The sequence below is a fragment of the Chrysochloris asiatica genome, unplaced genomic scaffold (genome assembly GCF_000296735.1).
Source record: "Chrysochloris asiatica unplaced genomic scaffold, ChrAsi1.0 scaffold00120, whole genome shotgun sequence".
NCBI classification, from domain to species: Eukaryota; Metazoa; Chordata; class Mammalia; order Afrosoricida; family Chrysochloridae; genus Chrysochloris; species Chrysochloris asiatica.
Genome location: NW_006408638.1, coordinates 582862 through 600892, shown reverse-complemented (window position 1 = coordinate 600892; position 18031 = coordinate 582862). Strand labels below are relative to the sequence as shown.

General features: G+C 37.2%; 1 protein-coding gene across 1 annotated transcript in view; it reads right to left on the bottom strand.

Moving 5' to 3' along the window:
- EPHA6 (EPH receptor A6) overlaps positions 1-18031 on the bottom strand; it is an 837864-nt gene that overhangs the window by 375723 nt on the left and 444110 nt on the right. The window contains exon 8 of the mRNA XM_006868630.1: positions 15975-16100. Coding sequence (XP_006868692.1) covers positions 15975-16100 — 126 coding nt within the window. The remainder of the gene's footprint in view (positions 1-15974; positions 16101-18031) is intronic.

Genomic DNA, 18031 nt, shown 5'->3' with positions numbered 1-18031 from the left:
CATGCTATTGGATAAGCACTAGACTGCTAACTACAAAGTTGGCAGTTCTAACCCACCAGCCTCTACTCAGAAGCCCTATATAAGGTTGACAAACTCGGAACCGGAATGGCACTTAACAACTTAACTACAATATCTATGATTTACATATAGCCTACTGATGATATTAAGGCCTTTCTTCATAATAATCAGGAAATTGTTGTTAAATGCCGTCAAGTCAGTTCTGTGGAGGGGCTGGTGAGTTTGAACCCCCAACACTGTGGTTCAAACTGACCTTGTGGTCCAGTGCTTATCCGACAATGCCATACCAGGACTCTAATCAAGGAATGGTGATGGTGGTTATGTGCTGTGGAGTCGGTTCTGACTCATAGCGACCCTGTACAGGGTTTCTGAGGCTGTGAATCTTGACGGGAGCAGAAAGACTCATCTTTTTCCCATAGAACAGCTCGTAGTTACAAACTGCTGATCTTAAGGTTTGCAGCCTGATTTGTAACCACTATGCTACCAGAGCTCCTTATGTAATAAAATGACAAATACTAACTTTTAAGAAAAGAGTCTTACATTTGATAGAAACTTCCACAAAGAAGACTACTTTTTATAGGTGCTTCATGGTGTGAGTACTGAGCCTTCAACTGGATATTGAACAGTTTGATTCTCCCTCATCTACGTATTCAATAGTATGATCATCATAATCATAAGAGCAACCACATCAGCATATTACCTAAAAAGTAACTGAAAACAAGTCATCTTTGTAGAGTGTATTGAATACTGTCAAATATGACATCCTTGACTTTAGCTTTTGGCTCACACCCTGCTCCCCTCACAGGCATAACATATATTTCCAGTTTACATTCTTTTGAAATTTATCAATGTAAATATCTGGATAACAGTTAACAGATTTCACAGCAGGTAATTTCTCTTTCTGTGCCCTACCATCCCCTGCTACATGTATACATATATGCCTATGTACATATGTGGCCAAGTAAAATAACACTGCTATAAAATCATGTTGTTAAGTCTGATGAGTCGGTTCTGAGTCATAGTAACCCCGTATAGGGTTTCCAAGGCACTACTGGTAGGTTTGAACTGCCAACTTTGTGGTTAGCAGTCCAGTGTCTATCCTACTGGGCTACACCAGGACTATGGAGCTAAAATAAAACTATAATTAAATAAAAATGATCAAATTAGTAAATTATACAAACAATTAGATTGAGAACACAAGTAGCACTTGTGATTTATTCTCAACATATCCACCATTTAGTTCTATACACGTCTAAAGGCTATGTGTCCATCTCTCTAATCCTTTCCTGAAGAATTCTGTGCTCCTCCATTTATACTGTGTTGAACAGCAATTTTACATCCTTGAGAGACTCAAATTGCATACCTTTGAAATGTTTTTTGAGTTTTAGGAACAAAAAAATTCTGAAGACCCATGATCAGAACTGTAGAATGGATAGAGTAAGGGTTCTCAAAGAAACTCTTGTAGGGCAGACCTTACTACCCTTGAAGAATGAAAAGGTACATGTTGTTGTTGTTGTTGTTGTTGTTGTTAAGTGCGATTGGGTCAGTTCTGAACCATAGCGACCCTGTATAGGGTTTCTGAGGAGCAGCTGGTGAGCTTGAACCACCGACCTTGAGTTCAAACATCTTTGCAGTCTGATGCATTAACCCACAGTGCCACACCAGGAAAAGGTGCATAGTGATGGGAAAAAAAAAGATCTTGGTGCAAATCTCTTGGCCCTTTTTTCACTGATGTGGTTTCCAATTTCCTAAAAACATTTTCATAGTAATCCCCAAGATCAACCTGTATTTTTTGAGAAAACCTCTCAAGATTCCTCCGTACGAGTACCCCAAACATTCAACATAACCTATGAACTGACTTCTCTGCCTTGAAATTAATTAGCTCAGTGGATCCCTTTGGAAAGGATCTTTGATTGGACTTTTTTTTTTTTTTTTTTTTTTTTTTAATGCACTCTAACAAGACTAACACAAGTGTATTAATGAAAGAAATTGTCTACAGCCATCCACAGATTGTAGGACATGCTTAAAAACCATTTATTTATAATAAGCACATGCATGTTAGGGTTTAAAAAAAAAAAATCATGCACATACACACCACATCACAAACACATACATCCAGATCTAAAAATTTCTCCTTTTCTTTCTTTTGTTCAATAAAACCAAAACACCATTTTCATTTTCTTTAATCATTTCCAACTTTTCATTCAATTATAAACTAAAATGTTACTAATAATAACTAATAGCAAAGTAGCAAGCTAGAGTTACATTTGCACCATCACAATACTACGGGAAGTCTGGAATCTGCAGAGAAATTAGGTATAATATAAAACTAATGTTATCAATCTCTAAAATATCTTAGAAATGCCCCTATCTAATTCTTGTAGTCTCCTCACATTTTCTAACACTTTTCCCTCTCTCTAAGCTGTCTGTTTCCATCTTGACATTTCTTCTTTCTGAAGTGTGGTTTCAAAAGCCACCTCCCTAATTTAATCTGATCTACTAATATACAGAAATCTTTAGATCCTTCAAATTTTAATAGTGACCCATAAATAATGTATTTTGTTCACTTTTGATGCTCATATTTATCCTTTTTTACCTTACAAGAAAACAAAAATCCTCACCACTGGACCTATAAACAACATCCATATAAATGAAGAAAAGATTGAAGTTGTCAAGGACTTCATTCTTCTTGGATCAACCATCAACACTCATGGAAGCAGCAGTCAAGAAATCAAATGACATATTGCATTAGGCAAATCTGTTGCACAAGACCTTTTTTAAGTGTTGAAAAGCAAAGATGTCAGTATGAGGACTAAGATGTGCCTTACCCAAGCCATGGTATTTTCAATAACCTCGTATGCATGGGAAAGCTGGACAGTGAATAAAGAAGACCATAGAAGAACTGATGCTTTTGAGTTATGGTGCTGGAGGAAAATATTGAAAAGTATCACGGGCTGCCAAAAGAACAAACATATCTGTGTTGAAAGAAGTATAGCCAGAGTGCTCCTTGGAGACCAGGAAGACCAAACTTTGTCTCTCATACTTTGGACATATTGTCAAGAGGGACCAGTCTCTGAAGAAGGATATTATGTTTGGTAAAGTGGAGGGTCAGAGAAAAAGAGGAAGACCCCCCCATTGAGATGGATTGGCACAGTGGCAGCAGCAGTGGGCTCAGGCATAGCAATGATTATGAGATTAGGGCAAGATCTGGCAGTATTTTGCTTTGTTGTGCATAGGGTCACTATGAGTAGATACCAACTCGACAGCACTTAACAACAACACCAAGTATTATAGCATGACTAACAGCCCCCATTTAAATTAGGTATCCACTAAGTCCTTCTAGCCCCATCTCACCCCCCCCCCCCTGGAAAAATAATAAATAAACTTCTTACAGAGAAACTGCGAAGGTCAGAATGACCCAAGGATACCTGAACAAACAGGATAAAAATTTAGCCCATCCATACAAACAAGATAAGGGTTTATTAGTGAGTTTACTCCCACTTACAGGATAAGGGTCTGCTGGAATTTTCCACTCCATGTAATAAGACAAGACTGTTTATTTTAACCACTCTGTGTTTTTATATAAAACCCTGTTTCTTTCCTCACTTGGGAGTCAGAGTGATTTGGGATTGAGCTGACACTCTGGCCGCCAGCAATAAACTTTGCACTTTAAGATTTTGTGTTGAGTTTCTTCTGACTCCCACTGCAGCTACACAAGTACCTTATATATTAATTATATAGTCAATCCTCTATACCACATTGTGAAAATGGCAGGGAGTAGCTTCTGACCCCCTATGCCTTCATAAGGGGGAAGGAGAAGCAAAGTCAGCATCAGCGCAAAATCTATCTGTATGATGCATAAATTAGACATGCAAGCACATTCCAACATTCTTAATCGATTCTGACACCAATTGTCCCTCCTGTAGCCCTCTCTACTTTTCTTCTAGGTTTGATAATTCCTGACAATGGTCATACAGAACTCACCATTATGGGGTTCACTAGGGAAGTTAACAAGTTACAATTCAGGATCAGAAATGCTTGTTGTTGTTAAGTGCTGTCGAGTCAGTTCTGACCCATAGTGACCCTGTTTAGGGTTTCTGAGGAGCAGCTTGTGAGCTTGGACTGCTGCTTAGGATACAGTTCTTGGGTTGAGACTGTGTCTTCTTAGCCATGTGCACAAGCATATCTCCCTTTGGTCCTTGGCCTCTCAACCACGTGGCTCCTTAGCCTCTGCCCTGCTACGGCAATATTACAAAGCTCTTTAACTGTGTTGATAATGTCCCAAATGCACTCCATTCTGTCAGTAAGTATCAGCTGACAGGCACTTAGTCTTGCCTCTGTATGTCAGCCAAATAGTTCCCTAGACAAATGCTCAGGAGGCACCCCAATCTGTAAGTAAGATTCCTACCCAAAAGTACTGTTTTCCTGCTCTGTGGGCTAGGAAACTCACCACTTTGTCTTGTGATCTTGGTTCTGCTGCTTCTCTCACTGTTTAAAATATCACAGGTCTCTGTGTCCCAGATGAAGGAGGATCTGGGGGTCCTAAGGATGTGCTTCACTCAGAGCTCTTCTTTTTTAATGGTAGTAAGACCTCCATTTTTGTTTCTGAGATGGCTTGTTTTGAATGAAGAAGGATGGCAAACTGACCAATCTCTGTATTAGATTGAGTTCCATTTACTTGGACCCAACCACCCCCGCGGGTGTCATGTACATTATTTATATTATTAGCAATATATCCCATCCTCTTGGTGGGCTACAAACTCCCCACATTTGCATAGCCCTGTCCAGTCATTTGGTAGGAATTACAAAGAGTATAGCTATAAGAGCATACTTCTGTACTGCAAGCATCTAGGGCTTCAACCAACCTGGAGTGAAACTAATTCTAAACAAAACAAGGCTCCTGAAAAGCAATTAAGTGGTCAAAGTTATCCTTCAAAGGCTACAAGGAACATAAAATCCTATATACATAGCATTTGCATTGTATTAGGTATTATAAGAAATCTAGAGATTATTTAAAGCATACAAAAGGATGTGTGATTAGATGCAATACAATACTATTTTAAATGAGAGATTTGAACATCTGCGGAATTTGGTACTCATAGGGGAGCATGTCCTGGAGCCAAACCCCCACAGATATGAGGGACACTGTATATTCCTTAGTTTCTCTCTTAGACCCTGAATTCTTTTATTATTCATTTTTAAGCCTCATAATATCTAACCCAGGGCCAATTATCCAGTAGTTACTAAATAAGGAAAATGTTGAGGTCCAAAGGAATATTGGTCTTAGAGACAAAATAAATCTACAATCTGTTATCTATAAACACTCAAGCCCACTGCCATCAACAGTAATAATTCTCTCTCTTCAAACTGTCAGCTACATGGTAGATTGTCAAAATGTCCGCTAACTCCTCTGAGCCCTGTATGCATGCCCCTTTGCCATATGAGTTTGCTGCTCCTTTCATCAAGAGGTGGAATCTATTTTTCCACTTCATAAAATCTGGGCTGGCCTTGTGACTTACTTTGACAAACATACTGTGTCAGAGTTATGTTGTGAGAATCCTGAGCCAAGGTTTCAAAAGACATTACAACTCTTGCTCTCATCTGCTTGGAACACTGACCTGAGATGGTCATATCTAGTTTGTTGGGGAAAAGAAGCCATATGAAACAGAGATAAGCCATCCCAGCTGAGATCCCAGACCAATTATCTGACAACCATCACCAACCAAAGGACCAATACATAAGGCTATCCAGTTGAGTCCCAGATGATTGCTGTCAGTGGAGTGACCCCAGGTGAGGCCAGAAGACAAATCTCTCATTATTGGCCCACAGAACTGTGAGTAAATAAAGTGATTGTTATTTGTAGCCACTAAGTTGTGGGATGGTTTGTTACACAGCAATGGATAACTTAGCATACAAAGATAAAAGCCATTAGTTAAATACACAGACAATTAGATTGAGAACACAAGTATCTCTATGGGAACAATCAACTAATTATCACATAGTAGATAAACTGTTTGTAGTATGGCATAGTGAATTATATAATTAGGCTTATGGCTCTAACTTATATCTTTCTATTCACTAATATAGAACACACATGGTCTTTTAGGTAGCATTCTTGAATGTATGGCAATATTAAATAATCCTGGAGCACAAACAACCTTTGACTTCTTTACAAAAGCCACTTTCAGGACTAGATCCAATTTTTATCTAAACTTATTCCCTAAATTATTTTCCGAATGAAAGACCATGCCAACTTGACTTTCAGGTTAAAGAAACATTAATATTTAGGGTTGAGAGATCTCTAAAATAACCCAAAATAATCCCCACTGTGTGGTATTTGCATACTTGTAGAATCTTCTCCCCCTTGAGTCTGGTGGTACTAGTGTGCCATCGGTTCCCTCTCACAGTTGCACTGTAAAGGGTTTCCAAGTCTGTAAATCCTTATGGGAGCAGAAAGCTTCATCTTTCTCCCCCATAGTAACTGGTGGATTTGAACTGCTGAGCTTGTGTTAGGAGTCACACCTGTAAACCACTGAGCTACCAGGCAGGGCTCTTCCCCCCTTAAGTATGTTGTTCTTGTCGACTAAGTTCTGACCCCCTAGTGAGCGACCCTGGTATAGGACTTAGTATTGTAATTTTAGCCCATAGAATATGGCAAAGATAATGTCATTCCCACGATTGGTTTACAAAAGATAATGACTTCTGTATTGCTAGAAGATCTTGACTTAATGAAGCAAGCTGCCATATTGTTGAGACTCACATGCTAAGAAATTGAGAATTCTGCAGTTGAAATCCTGAGAAGAACTAAGCCCCTCAGTCCAACAAGCCTTAAGGGACTGTATCCTGTCAGTAGCTATAGGAATGAGCTGAAAAGTAAAATCTTGCCCAGGTGAGCCTTCACAGGAGACCACAGTTCTGGTCCACACCTAGATTACAACCTTGTGAGCGACCCTGCTGCCGTAAAATCATACCCGAGTTCCTGATTTACAGAACTGTGAAGATATTATTATTGTTGAAGTTTTGTGGTAATCTGCTATGCAGCAAGAATAACTAATATACTTTAGTAGTATATGGATTAAAGAAAGTTGCTACCTTTGATGTGGGGTCTTCTGTTCTTTAACATTAAGAATATTTAAAAAAAAAAAAAAATCCAGATAAGATGTACCCAGTCTTCCCTTATATTCCCAGAGTACTTTTTGGAAAATAGCTGCCAAGTGACCTTCATTTCAGCAAATATTTTAGCAATTTACAAAGCAGAATAAAAGTCCCCAAAAAGCATGAAAAACATGCTCCCTCACTGCTTATCCTTGTGGCTCCTGTTAAATGCCATTAAGTGGGTTCTGACTCATAGTAATCTTGTATAGTATTTCCGAAGTTGTAAATCTTTGTGGAAGCAGAAAGCCTCATCTTTCTCCCACAAAGGGACTGGTGGGCTCAAACTGCTTACCTTGCAGTTTCCAGTCCAGTGCTTATCCTACATCACCACGGTGCTCTATTGTTATTCTAACTTGATAAAAGTAAAATCTCAAGGTAATATTCTATGTTATATTCTCTATTTCCATATGAAAATGTAAAAGAATATGATAAAATCTGTAATTTTAGCTAATTTACCAGATAAATTATTAATACAAGTTAGTACCAAAATTATAATTCATAAAGCATTTTTACAAATTTCTTCTTTTGTGTTTTTATTTGAAAACATTGTATGTTTCATATTATATTAGTTGTGTCATACTTTAATTTATACCCTGTGGTAGGATTTTTGTTGATAATCATATAGACACAGTGATTTACTCATTTACATATAAATGTTCAACAAGAACCTATAGAATGCTACTCTGATGAGACAACTTGTAAGATTCAGCAATGCATATTTGAGCATGGTGGGTTCATACCATAAGTGCTGGACATAGAACCACAAGGTTTGCAGGTCAAGAACCCCAGCTGTTCCATGGGAGAAAAAAGAGGCTTTCTGCTTCTGCAAAGATTCAAAGCCTTGGAAACCCTATACAGGGTCACTAAGACTCAGAACTGACTTGATGGCACTTAACAACAATGTACAGTAAATGCCACCCAAAATAAGATGTAGAATATTGAGATATACAGAGATAGGTTAAATAAAAGGAAAGCTTATTAAACTTTATAAGATTCATCTAATTATATGGCTTAATATAAAACAAGAACATCATACAAGAAGAAAGCAAAAAGCCATTAAGAAGACAAGAAAGAAGGAAAATATCTAAATGGATGTTAGCATCTCTCTAGTGTAGAGATGCTAAAGCAAATGGAAGAAATGAGGAGGTCCAAGAGCTGAACATAAATTTTCAGAAGTCAGCTCAAGAAGACAAAGTCAAATATTACAACAAAATGTGCAAAGATCTTCCCAAAAGGGAAGAACACGCTCAGCATTTCTCAAGCTGCGGGAACTGAAGAAAAAAATTGAAGCCTTGACTTTCATTATTGAAGGATTCTCTGGGCAAATTATTGAATGATGCAGAAAGCATCAAAAGAAGATGGAAGGAATGCACAGAGTCATGGTACCAAAAGAAAATGGTTGATGTTCAACCATTTCAAGAGGTAGCATATAATCAAGAGTCAATGATACTGAAGGAAGAAGTCCAAGGTGCATTGAAAGAATTGGCACCAGGAATTGATGGAATAAAAATTGAAATATTTCATGAAAGTGAGGCAGCACTGGAGGCACTCACTCATTTATGCCAAGAAATGTGGAAGACAACTATCTGGCCAACCAATTGAAAAAAGATCCATATTTCTGCCCATTCCAAAGAGAGGTGACCTAATGGAATGTGAAAATCATTGGCCAATATCTTTGATATCTTATGTGACTAAAGTTTTACTAAAGATAATACAGAAATGGCTGCAAGCATACATTGACAGAGAACTTCCTGAGGTCCAAGCCAGATGCAGAAGAGGCCGTGGAATGAGAGATATCATTGCTGATGTCCGATGGATTTTAGCTGAAAGCAGAGAATACCAGAAAGATGTTTACCTGTGATTTATCGACTGTGCAAAGGCTTTTGATTGCGTGGATCATGACAAGCTAGGGACAGCATTGCAAAGTATGAGTATTCTGGAAAATTTAATTGTGCTCATGAGGAATCTGTACATGGACCAAGAGGCAGTTGTTTGAACAGAACATGGGAACACTAAATGGTTTAGAATTAAGAAAGGTGTGCAACAGGGTTATATTCTTTTGTATTCAACCTGTATACAGAGCAAATAATCTGAGAAGCTGGGTTATATGAAGAAAAACTTGGCATCAGGATTGGAGCAAGACTTATTAACAACCTGTGTTATGCAGATGATACAACCTTGCTTGCTTAAAGTGAAGATGACTTAAAATACTTACTGATGAAGATCAAAGAGCACAGCCTTTGGTATGAATTGCATCTCAATGTAAAGAAAACAAAAATCTTCATCACTGGACCAATAAACAACATTCTTATCAACAGAGAAAAGATTGAAGTTGTCAAGAACTTCATTCTTCTTGGATCAACCATCAACACTCATGGAAGCAGCAGTCAAGAAATCAAACAACGTATTGCATTAGGTGAATCTGCTGCACAAGACCTTTTTAAAGTGTTGAAGAGCAAAGATGTCAGCTTGAGGACTAAGGTGAGCCTGACCCAAGCCATGATATTTTCAATAATCTCATATGCATGCGAAAGCAGAACAGTGAATAAGGAAGACCATAGAAGAATTGATGCATTTGAGTTATGGTGTTAGAGGAGAATATTGAAAGTACTATGGGCTGCCAAAAGAACCAACAAATATGTGTTGGAAGAAGTGCAACCAGAGTGCTCCTTGGAGGCCAAGATGGCCAATATTCATCTCTCATGATTCGGACATATTGTCAGGAGGGACATATTGCAGAAGGATATCATGTTTAGTAAGGTGGAAGGTCAGAGAAAAAGGAAGACCCCCAGTGAGATGCATTGGCAAAGTAGCAGCATCAATGGGCTCAAATGTGGCAAAAATTGTGAGGTTAGCCCAGGACTGGGCAGTGTTTCATTCTGTTGTGCATAGGGTCACTATGAGTCAGTACTGATTCGATGGCATCTAAGAAAAACAATTATGAATGCTTACATTTAATAAATATAACCTCAGAAGATAACAGGAAAATAAAATTTTGAGTTTCATTATCTAAAAAGAAAATTTAAAAAGAAGAAAACAAAAGTCAATGTTGTAAGTATAGCTGTTAATGTACTGAGAAAATGAAACTTTAATTTTCATTACTAATTTTCAACTACCTCTCAGAATCAGAGTTCTCATTCTAGTACATAAGGCATAGAATTTCATATTTGCCATGGGTAGAATATTTATGTCAAAATCCACTTCTAGAATTGGGTGTGGAGTTATTATTCTTTTTAGCCATCTTAACTCAATATGAAAACTGTATTATTTCTAACTTAATAATCACACTTGTGCCCGCTTATTGAGCATCTATTATATGGTAGACCCTTGATGTATGTCATTATAAGATGATTCCATTTTATAGATGAGTAAACCAAATTATAGAATGCTACATAGCTGAAAAGTGAGTTATTACGAAGCAAAGCTGTGACTCAAGTTTGGGTTTTTCTGGCTTTAGTTTGTGTCTCTCCTATTTATTTCATAATGTTGATAGAGAATTGGTAAGCCCATTTTTCATTACTCAACTGATTTAGAAAACTATGTCATTCTTGAGTAAAAAGCCACAAAGGTCTTATTAAGATCTGTTGTTGATCCCATTATGTTTTGGTTGTACAAAGGAATTTCCAGTAATAGACACTGAAGATAATCTGGGTTTACCTAAAAGTTTTTAAGTTGATGGACAAGAAAAAAACCTGCATATGATAAGATCATCTAATCTATATTTATAGGAAATGGGTTCAAAACAGGAGTTTCTTCTTGTAAAACCAAATTGTGAAGCCACATTTAGAATACTACCTACATTTTTCATTTTCATGCAGCAAGAAAGAATAATAAAATTGTAGAAGATGAAAAAAAATAAGGGGTATAAGATATATATATTTAAAATAGATTCTAACCTAGAAAATAGATTCTAATCTAGAAATAAGAGACTGACCAGAATATGGATATGACAAGGTTATTGGAAGAGACGCATAAGGTAAGCATTTGTTGTCATCATCATAAAGGACATCTATAAACTTCCAAACAACCTCCTGAAAATTTGGATCGGATTTACAGGATCAAAATATCAATACGAATCAATCACTTATTTAACAATCATCTCTTTCTTTAGTTTGTGTGTCCTTTTGACTTCCTTTTACCTGAAGATGACTGCAGAGAAACCTACAGTTAAAACATCTTGGACTATTCTAGGAAGTGAAAAAATATGGTGACACTAAGCCAAGGGAGGAGAAAGCTGATAGTGGAGGCAATAATGAGTTATGTATAGATAAAGGGATAGAATATGAATGACAGGCAGATATTATTCATTTCTGCTGAGACTAAGGAAAGAGGGAAGGTCAAATATAAGAAGGGCACCCTATAAATTTAAAGGCGCAATAATGATTTTTTAAATGGAATATTGTTTCAAAATTATAGATAGTCTGTTAGGCAAGTTTTTCTCATAATTATTTAGGTTCCGTACTATTCTTAAAAATGGATAGCCTTTTAGTGACCTTTTCCAGCTCATGATTAAAATTCAGTTTACCAGTTTTCTCATTATCTCTCGAGATATGTGTAAAATAATGATTCTATCTTAATCTGACTTGACTCGTTTAGCCTGGGAATTTCTGTTTTACAGTCCTCTGGTCACAGTTATTTCATTTTACGATGCAAAAAAGTCAAAGAAATCTCCTATGCAACAGAGCTGCTCACTTTATTTAAATGGAAATGTGCATTTTCATGGAAATTCAGGCCTGTATTGATGAACAAAGATAAACTGCCCCTATTAAATAGAATAGTAATATATATATATATTCTAGAAAAAAATCGTAGAAAAAGTAGACATTACAATGAAAGATGAGGGATATATATATATATCCTAGATAATTGGAGAAATTAAAATTTCTAAGGTTTTGTCAATCACAGTATTTGGATTGTTATAAAGTTGAATATCCCAGAACAAAAGTTGTGGAAAGCAAGTTGAATATAAACATATCTATGATCAATATGAAACAACTAATTAACATAATCTCTTTTATAACCAAATACTAGCCATCTATGTGGAGCTGTATGTTAATGCGCTGGACTACAAAGTAAGCTTGAACCGCCAGGTTGGTAGTTCAAGCTCAACAGCCGCTCTTCAGAAACCCTGTACAAGATCTATATGGGTCTGAACCCACTCAGAGGCACTTAACAACAACAACAGCAAATCATTCAAAATTTATAATACTGAGTTTGTTTTTTGGCTTCTTTATAACTTAAAAAAAATTAATGATGACACATGGCCAATATTCATCTCTCATGATTCGGACATATTGTCAGGAGGGACATATTGCAGAAGGATATCATGTTTAGTAAGGTGGAAGGTCAGAGAAAACTATGTCATTCTTGTTTGGTGGTGGTGGTGGCGGTGAAGTGCAGTCGACCCATAGCCACTCGGTATAGGGTTTCGAAGAGCAGGTGGTGAGCTTAAAGCACCGCCCTGCAATTCAAACGGCTTTGCAGTCTGGCGCATTAACCCACAATACCCCACTAGGACTCCGTTTCCCAATTGTTGTTGTTAAGTGCCATCGAGTCGGTTCCGACCCATAGCGACCCTGTACAGGGTTTCCGAGGGTGTAAATCTTTACGTGAGCAGAAAGCCTCATCGTTCTCCCGCGGAGCGGTTGGTAATTTCGAACTGCTGACCTTAAGGTTCACAGCCCGATTCGTAACCACTACGCTACCAGAGCTCTATAAAAAAATGTTTCTTCACTAAGAAACTTGCAGACTTGGTGTAGCACTGTAGGTTAATGCACTGGACTGCAGGGTCTGTTTTAACCCCAAGGCAAGAGGTTCAAGCTCACCAGCCTCTCCTTGGAATTCCTATACAGGGTCACTATGAATCAGAACCAACTCGAATGCACATAACAACAGCAATGAATGAATGAGTTCTGAATCGAAGTATCCCTCTCCATCCTAGTGTCAATTCCTTAATTGGATTCTGATTATTTTCACATGACAATTATTTCCTATGCTATCTCTTGTCCCTTCTCCGTAATTCCATCCCACCCCACGTCTGTTTAGTATCTATGTGGCTACTTAAGTCAAGAAATATTTACATGGGGAATCTTTAATGTACATAGATGACAAGGAAATTAATTCTGAGAAGAAGCAATCAAATTAAATGGAAAAACAATAAAGAATATATAATAACCTAAGAAAAATATTTATAGTAAAAAGTGGGCAACTAACAAGGTGATATAATCAGATGTTATATCACCCTATTAATTCTTCTTCAGTTTAACTGAAGAATGCTTTTTCCACACTGCTTCTGTGGGAGATGTGCAAACATTCACTAGGTCTTTCCACACATATAAGAGTCTTAGGAATGTGGTCTAAAGGAGCTTATTAACAGAGCAGTACTAGGTGTGGGCACAAAGAGGAAAGTAAAGTTACAGAAACTTTGTATCTCAAAGTACCTTCATTTTTATGATGGTTCTGAAGATTGACCACAAAAGAAACCTGAACATATTATTTGAAAATTGAAATAATCCAAGAAGAATAAAGATAAAAAAGAAACACAGTTGTATAGGAATGACTATATAGCTTAGAATTTCTGACTTTCCCAAATGAGAGAAATCCCAATATGATTTATTAGAGCTCTGCTAGACCTGATGGAATATGTATGTATATGTATGCATGTATGCATGCATGTATGTATATGCTGTTGTTGTTAAGTGCTGTGGAGTTGGTTCCAACTCATAGAGACCCTGTACAGGGTTTCCAAGGCTGTAAATCTTTACGGGAGCAGAACATCTCATCTTTCTCCCATGGAATGGCTGGTAGTTTCAAACTGCCGACCTTGAAGTTAGCAACCTGATTTGTAACCATTATGCTACCGGAGCTCCTTATGTATGTATATATGTATGTGTATACCTGTATTATTAGGACTAAATTTATACTTTCATTGAAAAATAAAAAAATAAAGCAAGGTTTAATTTATTTATACTGTTTACAGTTCAGATACTTGATACTGTCTCTCAACATTGTAATTTCAGACACTGGAGTTTCATTTATCCACAAAAGACTATAACAGAATATGCTCTCAAATATAACTACTGTTCAAAATGACACATTTCTTTTCAACTGGGGTCAGAGGAAAAAAGTCAAAGATAGTGTGCAAGAGAAATTATTTAACTTCCTTTCTCCTCCATTCATTTGCTATTTTAAGAGAATTAACTCCAAAGCGAGTTGAATAAAGACACTTAATCTTTTCAATTTTGCCTTTAATGCTTGCTGCTTTTGTTTGTTGTTATTGTTCAGCAATAAAGGATAGAGAATCCAGTTCCATTCCAGGTTCATAACCATTCTGATACAGCAGTCTTTTGGGGGTTAGCATTAGGATTATGCTTATAGGATTCATGCATTTGTTCTCCAAAGGAGGCTGTGCTGTGTAGGAGATGATACAGTCCTTAGTGCACAGAGAATGAAATGATATGTCAGACCTATTGCAAACACCTCTGGGATCTGTGAAATAGTACTGATTCTTGTAGTATCGAACAGGTGCCTGATAAGCTTTAGAGGCATATGTCCTGTGCAGTCAAACAAAGACTTGAGCTTAGAAGTCACTGCACTTTCAATATTATGTTTAAATTTTTAATTGATTTTTTTATATGGGATCCAACATTTTCATGATGCAGTCCATCTTTCTGGAAAAGAAGGGCTTTGAAAGCAACAAAAGAAAACCTATTGCTTTCTTTCTACATTTGCAAAGACACAATGCAGGGATGAAATGGCAACACTCTGGTGTGTTCTACTCTCTCTACAGGACTACGTAAATATCAGTATCTACGGAGACCAACTCTCCCTCGGCATCTAGTCTCACTTCTCTATATTAGTAAAATATTTCGTCTTTTAGGAAATATATTACGTGACTGCCCGGACAGATAAATGTGACCATATGGTTGTTTGGGCCAAAGAGATATGAGTAAACTTGCTTGCAAGTTCCATGCTTTTGCCCTAAACATAAAGCCAAATAGTTTGAACTCTTTCGTGTGTGTGGTTTTCTCCTTCCCTCAGGCTGGAAGGCAAATGTGTTGATGACCCAGCTTTGTTCATGCAAAGAAGTATGGCACTTTAGGAAAAGGCAGAGCAGAGAATAGGAGAAATCAGGTTCTTGAAGGACCTTTCAGCACAGACTATTCACCTTGGGTCAAGTACATGGAAGGGGAATAAATCTTTGTTCTGGGGTCTCTTTGTAACAACAGCTTAGCCTCTGCCCTTAACTAATTTACTGCATAAATTTTGGGGACTGAGTCATAGCAAATTTGTTCTTATTCCTAATAGTTAGACAACATTTTGTTCTGAGCATTTAAAAATCCTATATAAAGCAGAATCACTAATTTTCAATAAAGTGATATAAAACTATACTAAACTTAATTTTATCTTCAAAGATTTCTCCTTATGCACATTGAGATAACCATTATACATACTTATTATAACATATGTCTATACATGCCAGGACTTGAGTAAACCTGTGACAAACTCCTGAAATTGAATTTTCCAATACATTCCTGAAACATGCTAGATTCACTATAATTTATCTCCATAATGAAAGAAGTCTATAGTATGTAAAAAATAACTTTTGTGAATTTTGTCATTGTTTAGAAATTGAATATGGAGCTTACTCTACTTTATTTGATGACATAAGAAATGTAAGAGGATTGATTATACTTATACTCTAATGACTAAAACTGCTAAGAATTCCAATATCATATAGATTAACCAGTTATAGAATCATTAAAGAGTTATGTCTTCCAAACTGTAGGTTTTAAGTTTACCTGCTCCAATGACTCTCTCAATTCGAATCCTTGAAGGATCAATCTCCTTTGCAAATTCATGGACTGCTAGAGATGGATCTTCATATGTATCTGGATCAATGTAGGTTTTTATTCCTGGGAAGCGCACTGTAATAAAATAAAGATTGAACAAAAATATATAATAACCACACATCTTGCAAACCTTTAAAAAGGGAGTGAAATACAGAAATAGCCATTGCTGTTAGCTTCTTAAACCCTCTCTCCTTTCTGCCCACTTAATGATGTTCCCCACCTGTTCCCCCACTGCCACCAATGCACACACACACACACACACACAATTCAAGCACTCTGAATCAGAAATTGTGCTTTGATAGCATAGTGGGTTGGGTGTTAGGCTGCTAACCACAAGGTTCCTGTAATGATAAATCATCTCAGAAATGATATATATGGTTGCTATTAACCACAAGGTTGGTGGTTCAAACCCATCAGCTGCTCGTTGGAAACTCTATACAGGGCCACTGTGAATCAGAACCAACTTCAGGGCACTTCACAACAGTAACATCATGAGTTGAAATCAACTTAATAACAATGGGTTCAGTATTAATATAAAAATGCCAGGTGGTTTCTTAAGAGTGAGTTTACAGATTACAGAAAATGCATTTACATACGAACCTCTACAAAAACAATTTAATCAAATTCTCCATCTACCAACACCCACATACTTCACACATGACCTAACTCAGATGTAAATTCAATGATGAAATGAAGCATGAGCCTCCACTGAAAACAAGAAAACTTCTTACAGATCCTCTTGAACTATCTGAACACTAGGTATTTGGTTTTCTTAAATTTATGGCTAAATCCTAGAGCATTTCTGAAAATCTAAGTAGAAAACAGATCTGAAGCACAGTACAAGCATGGATTACTATGAATACTGGCCTTTTCTAGTGTTTTTGAAGGTGTTTCCATGGCAGATTATCTAAAGTCCAGGAATGACTGACTACCTTTCTAATCTGGAATAAAGGATGGGCATTAAACACTCACATCTATTCACTTGGGTGTACAGTAACTACTACACCCTGATGGAGCACAGTGCTCACTGCCCACAAGCTGCTAAGTTGCTGAATAGGGACACCTACAAAATATATAGGTGTATGCTTCCATATTTACTTATGTGTCTCTGAAGTTATCACAGACGCTTGACGAATATTCCTCTGTCTGCTTGCTGGCATCAGTTTTCAACTTTTTCTTGCTAGCTCTTAGAGGAGAGTGAATCATTTCTTCTACATATTTGTATCTTTCCAAATGTATCAGGTACTGTTTTATATATAATAAGAACACAGCAAATTTTGTTTCAATATGAATTGTTGTTGTTAGGTGCCATCGAGTCGGTACCAAACCATAGCGACCTTATGCACAGCAGAACAAAACAATGCCTGATCCTGGGCCAGCCTCACTACTGTTGCCACACTTGAGTCCATCGATAATTGCCACTTGGCCAATCCATCTCATGGGGATCTTCCTCTTTTTCTCTGACCTTCCACCTTAACAAACATGATATACTTCTCCAGTGACTGGCCCTTCCTGACAATATGTTCGAAGTATGAGAGATGAAGTTTGGCCATCTTGGCCTCCAAGGAGCACTCTGGCTGCACTTCTTCCAAAATGGATCTATTGGTTCTTTGGGCAGCCCATGGCACTTTCAATATTCTCCTCCAACATCATAATTCAAATGCATCAATTCTTCTACAGCCAGCTGTCCAGCTTTCACATGCATATGGGATTACTGAAAATGCCATGGCTTGGGAAAGGCATACCTTAGTCCTCAAGCTGACATCTTTGCTCTTCAACACTTTAAAGAGGTCTTGTGCCGCAGATTGGCTTAATGCAATACGCCATTTGATTTCTTGACTGCTGCTTCAGTGAGTGTTGATAGTTGATCCAAGAAGAATGAAGTTCTTGACAACTTCAATCTTTTCTCCGTTGATAAAAATATTGTTTACTGGTCCAATGGTGAGGATTTTTGTTTTCTTTATATTGAGATGCAATCCATACCAAAGGCTGTGCTCTTTGATCTT